This window comes from Salmo salar, chromosome 11 (genome assembly GCF_965601325.2).
Source record: "Salmo salar chromosome 11, fSalSal1, whole genome shotgun sequence".
Classification (NCBI taxonomy): Eukaryota; Metazoa; Chordata; class Actinopteri; order Salmoniformes; family Salmonidae; genus Salmo; species Salmo salar.
In genome coordinates this window covers 34,861,192-34,870,257 of record NC_138301.1, presented here as the reverse complement: position 1 = coordinate 34,870,257, position 9,066 = coordinate 34,861,192, and the positions used below count along the sequence as shown (strand labels likewise).

Here is a 9,066-nt window from a genome sequence, read left to right as displayed (position 1 = left end):
CATCGTCCAGGTTTGGCCGGGGTAGGCTGTCATTGTAAATAAGAATTTGTTTTTAACTGACTTGCCTGGTTAAATAAAGGTAAAACATTTTTTATCATACTACTGTACGTAAAAGAAAACTAAATGAGCATAACATTCTGTCATTTTAAAGCATACTCAATGTTGAGAAGTTTCACATACTGGTAGTCCTACCACAAAATGTTCTATTCTCACTTAACCATGCTGCCTACTAACGTAGCATGGTGGTTCATCATAGCCCTGCCTTGCAGTAGGTGCACAACTTCCTTCCTGTTTCCTGACGATATTGAAACCATCAAACCTTTCTCATGGTGATCTGCGAGCATCTAATTGTAAGTATTATGATATGTAATGTATGTATTATGATTATGGGGTTATAGAGATAAATGTTTCAAATGTTGCTCTGGGGTGCCACAGTACATGTAATACTTTATATGTAGTTCGTTATATGTATTGTGATCATGTTTTACATACTTAATACAATATGTTTCCTGTTCCTTTTACTTGTCTGTCTCAGCAGTCAGGTTGTGTCCCAAATGGCACCCTATTCCCTATACAGTTTACTACACAGATCCCTATGGGCCCTTATCAAAAGTAGTAGAATATATAGGTTAGGGAATAAGGTGCCATTAGGGACGTAGCCTCAGATCACTACCATGGTCAACACATACACATACTGTAAACTGCACTGCTCTGAGACTGGTATGGTGGAACTCTGAGGGTTCATCTCAAACTATACCCTACTACACCTCATAATATAGTGCACTGCTTTTGACCATATCACATAGCACCATGATGTAGAGCACTGTTCTCCACCAGGAAGTTGCAACTGTTGAGGTCTTTCATATAAGCCCCTGAGACCCAGCAATCCATTTTGGTTCTCTCTAGTAGACATCAGTTTTTGGTCAGTATCTCTGAGGCCATTCAAACCGCTGTATTAAGTGTGGAGGTGTGACCGTGACAACTTTATCTTCCTGGTTCTTAAAAAAATGTCTGCCATCAAAATAAGCACATTTATGGATATTTGAAAAGTGTTTGTAGTTATTAATGATCATTTTTGTGATTTTGATATTCAAATTGTTTCTAGTAAGTGAATATCTCAGGAATAGTTAAGTGAGTTGTCAGGACTGTGTAATATTTTCACATTAAGTAAGAGCTAAATAAGAGCTTATCAAGAAATGTCCTCTGTAGTGGACACCCTGATGCCGCAACTGTGTTTTTCATATACTCTACCTGTAATGTTATTTGTTTCATATTTCTGTCCTAATGACCACTACAAAGGACAATTTTGCACTTACAATAAAACATACAGTAAAAATATTTGTTCAAATACATTTCTTGGTAAGATGTTTTTTTCTACTTTACAAAAGCACTAATGTAAAACATGTTATGTTATGTACATTTTTTTTTATTACAAAACATTTTTTCTGGGTCTCAGCAAGATATGCATAGAAATATAATTAGTAATTTTCTATAGATGTAAGTACCAGTAGCCACCACTTGATAATAGTCAGTACCACATTCTTACAAAAATACTGACCTCTAGTGTCAACTTGAAGTTGGTGTGATAGATCAGAGTAGTTTCACTTTCACTTTTGGAGACAAAAGCAAAGATTATGATAACCAACCCAAGATAGAAAAGCAGCGTTGTTTATATTGGGAGTCAATAAAGCACAGTGGGCAGAACAGGCAAGTTGGTGGGTAGAGCCAAGTACAAGCTAGCGAGATCCTAGTTGCCAAATTTAAGACCTTTTTGCGTTCCACTTGACATCCTCTCTTCACCATATTTGATGGTTAGTGGAAGTCCGCACCAGATGCTTCAGATTTTTACCCAATAGGACCTATTTGAGTTTCCCCTTTCATCTGTGACTACAGTTTACAACCCCTTCCTGCCTTGCAGTGGAACCACGTTATTTTATTCCTCATTCTTCCTGCATTTCCCCAAAGTCAATCTTGAAACTAGGTCCTTCTCAGTTGTTCTGCATGCAAAGTGAAACTTGAGAACTGACTGTAAACTTGAGCATCAGGCAGAGTAGAGTTTCAGTTGATCTTTGTTCCTTTCTCCCTTTATGTTTGCATGGATACATTATCCCAATCTAACCTGAACTTTCAAATGTTACTCTCTCACCCCAGCCCAGTCTGTGCCACACGATGACATACTTTAAACTATATTGTGATAAAGTTTGACATGACAGCCTGTCTGTCTTTGATCTCAGGGTAAAGAGGTCATCATGATTACTGGGACAGGTTGTTGGTGTGTGACTCTCCTGCTTCTCCTGCACAGAGCAGACTCTGGTACAGTACCCTCACATTCTCTCGTTGTGGTTGTGGTTTTGTGTGTGAGTGTGAGTGTGAGTGTGTGTGTGTGTGTGTGATATACTCCTGACCATCACGTGTATATGAGGATGTACAGTTGAAGTTGGAAGTTTACATACACCTCAGCCAAATACATTTAAACTCAGTTTTTCACAATTCCTGACATTTAATCCTAGTAAAAATTCCCTGTCTTAGGTCAGTTAGGAACACCACTTTATTTTAAGAATGTGAAATGTCAGAATAATAGTAGAGAGAATGATTTATTTCAGCTTTGATTTCTTTCATCACATTCCCAGTGGGTCAGAAGTTTACATACACTCAATTAGTATTTGGTAGCATTGCCTTTAAATTGTTTAACTTGGGTCAAACGTTTCAGGTAGCCTTCCACAAGCTTCCCACAATAAGTTGGGTGAATTTTGACCCATTCCTCCTGACAGAGCTGGTGTAACTGAGTCAGGTTTGTAGGCATCCTAGCTCACACACGTCTTTTTAGTTCTGCCCACAACTTCTCTATAGGATTGAGATTAGGGCTTTGTGATGGCCACTCCAATACTTTGACCTTGTTGTCTTTAAGTTATTTTGCCACAACTTTGGAAGTATGCTTGGGGTCATTGTCCATTTGGAAGACCCATTTGCGACCAAACTTTAACTTCCTGACTGATGTCTTAAGATGTTGCTTCAATATATCCACATATTTTTCCTACCTCATGATGCCATCTATTTTGTGAAGTGCACCAGTCCCTCCTGCAGCAAAGCACCCCCACAACATGATGCTGCCACCCCTGTGCTTCACGGTTGGGATGGTGTTCTTCGGCTTGCAAGCGTCCCCCTTTTTCCTCCAAACATAATGATGGTCATTATGGCCTAACAGTTCTATTTTTGTTTCATCAGACCAGAGTCAGACTTTTCTCCAAAAAGTACGATCTTTGTCCCCATGTGCAGTTGCAAACCATAGTCTGGCTTTTTTTATGGCGGTTTTGGAGCAATGGCTTCTTCCTTGCTGAGCGGTCTTTCAGGTTATGTCAATATAGGACTCATTTTACTGTGGATATAGATACTTTTGTACCTGTTTCCTCCAGCATCTTCACAAGGTCCTTTGCTGTTGTTCTGGGATTGATTTGCACTTTTCGCACCAAAGTACGCTCATCTCTAGGAGACAGAACGCGTCTCCTTCCTGAGCGGTATGACAGCTGCGTGGTCCCATGGTGTTTATACTTGCATACTATTGTTTGTACAGATGAACGTGGTACCTTCAGGCGTTTGGAAATTGCTCCCAAGATGAACCAGACTTGTGGAGGTCTACAATTCTTTTTCTGAGGTCTTGGCTAATTTCTTTTGATTTTCCCATAATGTCAAGAAAAGTTTGAAGGTAGGCCTTGAAATACATCCACAGGTACACCTCCAATTGACTCAAATTATGTCAATTAGCCTATCAGAAGCTTCTAAGGCCATGACATCCTTTTCTGGAGTTTTCCAAGCTGTTTAAAGGCACAGTCAACACAGCGTAAACTTCTGACCCACTGGAATTGTGATACAGTGAATTATAAGTGAAATAATCTGTTTGTAAATAATTGTTGGAAAAATTACTTGTGTCATGAACAAAGTAGATGTCCTAACCGACTTGCCAAAACTATAGTTTGTTAACAAGAAATGTGTGGAGTGGTTGAAAAACGAGTTTTAATGTAAACTTCCCACTTCAACTGTACATGATAGTTGTTGTGGCACATGAGTACATGAGTACATGAGTATGACTTGCACCAACATGTGTCTTTAGTGAGGCTTGTACTATCTGAGTGGTTGATTCTCTCTCCAGAAAGGTTTGAGGTTCTTGGTCCGACTCGTGCCATTGTTGCTGTGGCTGGTGATGACATCATTCTGCCCTGTTATATCAAACCCAACATCAGCGCTGAGGACATGAGAGTTGACTGGTTCAGAGTCAACCTCCCAGACCCTCAGTCAAACATTCGAGTCCATCTCTACCAAGATGGCAGAGACAAATACCATGATCAGATCAGCTCCTATGAGGGAAGGACATCATTGTTTAAAGAGGAACTGAAGAAGGGCAACACCTCTTTGAAACTGACCAGGGTACAAGGCACTGATGATGGACATTACAAATGTCGTGTTCAGTCTAAGATCTATTATGATGATGCCACCATTCAAGTCTACATAACAGGTGAATTTATTTACCCATAAATACAACAACCCACCTCTGTTCCTTCAAGTTCTAGATTCTGTTCCCAATCTCAGCAATACTTCATCTCCAGTCTCCCTTTGTGTCTGTAGCTATAGGATCCAAGCCAGAGGTTTCCATTGAGGGACAGAAAGAAGGAGGGATGGGTCTGCTGTGTGTATCTAAAGGCTGGTTCCCTGAGCCTGAGTTGGAGTGGTTGGACAGTGAAGGGGTCACTCTGTCTGCTGGACCTTCAGAGACAGACAGGGACTATGAGGGATTCTACATAGTCAAACTAAAGCCCATCGTAAAGGAGACTGTCATCAACTGCTTTACCTGCAGACTGAGACAGAGACAGCTCAGTGAGCAGATCATCATGGAGACAGAGTTTCACATCTCTAGTGAGTAACACAACATCATATTATTGTTTAGCTGATATGAAACACTTTTAATGTTTTATATGCTGTTGTATTACAAAGGCTGAGTATTAATTAAACATAAATAGGACAGTTGGATACAAGTTTGTCAACATTTTAAGAACTATGAAGTATTCTAACGTAAAAATGAAACCACAATGATTTTGAAGATCCAGCTATATGCCTCCACCTCAAATGAATGGAAAAGAGCAGCACAACATTAAACCAGGAAAACCAGGATATTAGATGGTGCTCATGTTTTCCATTCATTTGGCATTGAGGCATATTGCTGGATCTATACACTGATGTCATGTGACATGGTTTCATTTTGACATTAGTCTGCAATTGAGGTCTTTAAACATCTGACAAAAATGTCATTTATGAGTGAAATGTCCCTTTAATATTATTTGGTAGCGGTGGTTAGCATGGCACTAATCTCAATTGATTTGTGTCTTGTAGGTGAGCTGATCCTTGTTCATGAAGAGGCATGGAGAATAGCCTTCACACTGAGTGTCTTTGTGGGCATTGTTGCCATATTAGCTTTCCCTATTTGGCAGTGGAATGGTTTGCGCAATGACTATGGTAATAGAAAACTGATTTAATCTTTTTTTGACTGAATGTATTTACATTCAGTGCAGTTTACAGAGTGACATACACAAGGACTTGGGTACTAGAACCGAAAGGTTGCCAGTTCGTATCCCCGAGCCGACAAGGTGAAAATCTTTGCAGATCTGCTCTTGAGCAAGGCACTTATTGCACCAGGGTTGTTCTTGTATTTTCTCCACAAAAAGACTCGGTTTTTTAATATAAGGTTTATTTAAATCTCAGTGCATTGTTTACCTGAAGCACATAAGTGTAACTTCTTCCTTCATGGAAATAACTTTTTCCAAAAAGATCTTGAGTAGGTCATTTTGTGGACCTTTCCTCTAACTGTTATCTATTTCCATGTCTGTAGATGTATCCAAAGTTAAACACATTCAAGAGCTAGGTAAGTAGTGTCTTACTGTCAAACATGCAGTTTTGTCCTCCAGAAACTGAACTTCATTAGAGAAAACATGAAGGTTCTTGTGTTCATTAAGTATGTTCTCTCTAATGTCTCTCTTTTTAATGTGTCCAGAGCAAGTTAAAAATGAACACAGTCTTCAGTTGAGTAAGTAGTGTCTAACAGTCCTATGCATCAATGTGTAAAAGTTTACTTTTCATAATTTTCTCCTGCATGGATGTAAGATGTCTACAAAGCAAGTTCAATATGTCAACACTTTTAAGCTGAGTAAGTCGTGTCCAACTGTCCTATGGATCAGCGCAATTTTTTATTGGGATCCCAAACAATAATTGGAGACAAACAATTCCCAACACATGAATATGTTACAGAAATGAATAGCAGTACAACAGCTAGTTTCATGGATTTAAAATCATTACATATTTCACATTAATGCTTTTTAACACATTATTTCCACTGTCCCCCATCCCCCTGCCACACAATTAATTTAATTAATTGTTCACCATTAAGAATGTTTTAATTGACTTTAATTCATCTGTTTGTCTGCAGAGATACTTGCTGATCAGCTGGGTAAGTAGGAGCTATACATGTTGCATTACTAGACACTTATGGTCAATATACAATTCATACATGTAATTCTAAGGAAGGGTTCTCCAACCCTGATCCTGCAGAGCTACCCTCCTGTAGGTTTTTGATCACACCTTAATTGTAACAAACCTAAATCAACTTATCAAGAAGCGAATTATTAAAATCAGTCTCACTAGGGTTGGAGTGAAAACCTACAGGACATTAGTTCTTCAGGAACAGGGTTGGAGAGCCTGCGCAATTTCCATTTCCATTGCGCAAATATGCAAATAGCACAAAGATTAGTAATAATTATTAGGTAAAATATTACTGTATTGGAAATATTTTGTGTTCACACAAAGAATGCTATTTTGTTTCCTTTTTTTATTCGAAAATCTTCACACTTTAATTAACAGGAATTATAATATGTTTTACTTGTTTAATTTACCCACAGATTTTGTCAAGTCCAGGTAAATTAATGACACTGAATTATTTCAAATAGATTAGATCACTTCATACTGTTGTTTGCAGGTATACTGTATTATGGAAGAGTGATTATTTTTTACACCTTGTCACTTAGCATATGTGTTTGGTTCTGAACTTGCATTAAAAAAAATCAATCTCACTTTATCAATAAAGTTTAGAGATGGAGATTTGTATAGTATACAGTATTCTCTACTGTAACATTATATTACCATAGTTTCTGGTATCTCCCAGGTATCCCCCAAATCTGACAAACTCTTTCTCTGTACTATAGAACTTGAAACCATCAGAAGACATTTAGGTCAGTGTGGAATACTCTCCAGTCCATCCACCTAGAGTTTTACATGGACACTAATATCTTCACATACTGGTATTACTTGAAATACCACACATTCACATCTGCAATATACTGTATGTTGTTATCAACAACAACCTATAGGCTACATATGTCCACAGTAATGTACTGTGCAGCAAAACCTGAAGTAAAGTTTGTTTTTCAAAATAATTATAATAAATTGTATGTTTCTCTCAACAGTGGATGTGACTCTAGATCCTGATACAGCACATCCTAAACTCATCCTGTCTGAAGACAGGAAACAAGTTATATTTGGAGATGTATGGCAGCATCTCCCTGATAACCCAGAGAGGTTTGATACTTGTGTCAGTGTCCTGGGAAAGGAGGGTTTCTCCTCAGGGCGATTCTACTATGAGGTTCAGGTGAAGGGGAAGACAAGTTGGACTATAGGAGTGGTCAGAGAGTCCATCAACAGGAAAGGGAAGATTATAGTGAGCCCAGAGAATGGATACAGGACACTGTGGCTGAGAAATGGAGAGTACAAGGCTCTCTCTGGCCCCTCTGTCACCCTCTCCCCGAGAGAGAAGCCCCAGAAGGTGGGGGTGTTTGTTGATTATGAGGAGTGTCAGGTCTCCTTCTATAATGTCTCATAGGCCAAGTCTCATATCTACTCTTTCACTGGCTACACCTTCCATAAGAAACTTTATCCATATTTTGGCCCCTGTCTTATTGACGGAGGTAAAAACTCAGCCCCACTGATCATCACTCCTGTAGATCACTGACTGACTGACTTTCATATCAAACATTGAAATACTGTTAACATTTGTGTGTGTGCATGTCAGACTACCAAACTTGTGTGTGGGTGTGGATAAGTGTGTGTGTGCGTATATGTGTGCGTGTGCAAGCATATGTGAGTTTGCGTACATGCGTGTTTGTCTGCAAGTGCATGAGTGTGTTACTCACAGTTTGAATTCATTATAGCATACCAAAAGAGAGGGAATTGTATAATTTCTACTGAATGTCATCCTATGGTTTCCATGTTGTCTCCATATAGCCTTATTATACAGTATGTAAGCCTAATGTATTCACATATTCTGAACATCAGTCTGGTCATATTAAACCTATTTGAACTTAATCGGCTTCATTCAAACTTGAAATAAAATCTAAATCAAACATGTCAGTATATAAATGACTTTGTCAACCGTAAAACCCCCTGAATCAAATCATTCGGAAGTATTGGCTGTTGTTGGTGAGGTAGAGTAATTAACTACTCAAAAAGGCTGCTCCTGATTGGCAGTGACATGTGTTGGTCTTTCTCAGGGGGCCTATCAGATATTTCCTCACTCAGGTCACGTAACATAAATTACTCATTCAGGCTGGAGTTAAATCAGGAAGAGACAACATCATAATCAATTAATGACAGATCAATCAACTCTGGTCACAGTCCCAGGGAGTGGGTCTGGGAGGGCTAGTGTGTGTGTCTGTGTTTGTCCGTTTGTGCCTGCATGTGTGTGTGTGTGTGTGTGTGTGTGTATTTATAGACTGTGTCTAATGTGTGGTAAGATACTGAGTGTCAGTTCGTCTGCATTCGTGTCAATGCTCATCGGATGTCCTGGCCCTTACCCCATAGGCTCTGTAGACAGTATTGAATGAATAGCTATAAGGAATATGTTTTTCCCAACACATGATGTGCTTTCCCCTCTACAACTCAACGTCCTATCTACCATGACCAAAGATACAGTAAATGAAGATAGTTCACTCAGGCCATTTACCATTTAAAATTTATTTTATGGTCTACTTA

The 9,066-nt window shown here is 39.0% G+C and overlaps 1 protein-coding gene across 2 annotated transcripts; it reads left to right on the top strand.

Annotated features, from left to right (window-relative positions):
* The first annotated feature begins 289 nt into the window (after nt 1-289).
* LOC106562549 (butyrophilin-like protein 10) lies at nt 290-8,438 on the top strand. 2 transcript variants are annotated; one of them, XR_001319058.3, is made up of 11 exons: nt 290-350; nt 2,235-2,313; nt 4,148-4,510; nt 4,621-4,908; nt 5,383-5,505; nt 5,879-5,911; nt 6,041-6,073; nt 6,473-6,493; nt 6,942-6,957; nt 7,245-7,340; nt 7,506-8,438. XR_001319058.3 is itself a non-coding variant. In XM_014127490.3 (11 exons), exons 1-10 carry the CDS (start codon nt 327-329, stop codon nt 7,249-7,251), a joined length of 987 nt encoding a protein of 328 aa, XP_013982965.2. In that variant the 5' UTR covers nt 290-326; the 3' UTR covers nt 7,252-7,271; nt 7,506-8,438. The 2 variants fall into 2 exon arrangements, 1 of the variants encoding a protein (XP_013982965.2); XM_014127490.3 differs by having other exon boundaries at nt 7,245-7,271.
* The last annotated feature ends 628 nt before the right edge of the window (nt 8,439-9,066 follow it).

Excerpts from the sequence above, each read along its gene's own strand:
- LOC106562549 (XM_014127490.3), top strand. The coding sequence starts at position 327 with ATGGTGATCTGCGAGCATCTAATT. Across the intron at positions 351-2,234 it reads TGATCTGCGAGCATCTAATT|GGTAAAGAGGTCATCATGAT; the intron begins GTAAGTATTATG and ends CTTTGATCTCAG. Across the intron at positions 5,506-5,878 it reads TGGTTTGCGCAATGACTATG|ATGTATCCAAAGTTAAACAC; the intron begins GTAATAGAAAAC and ends CCATGTCTGTAG.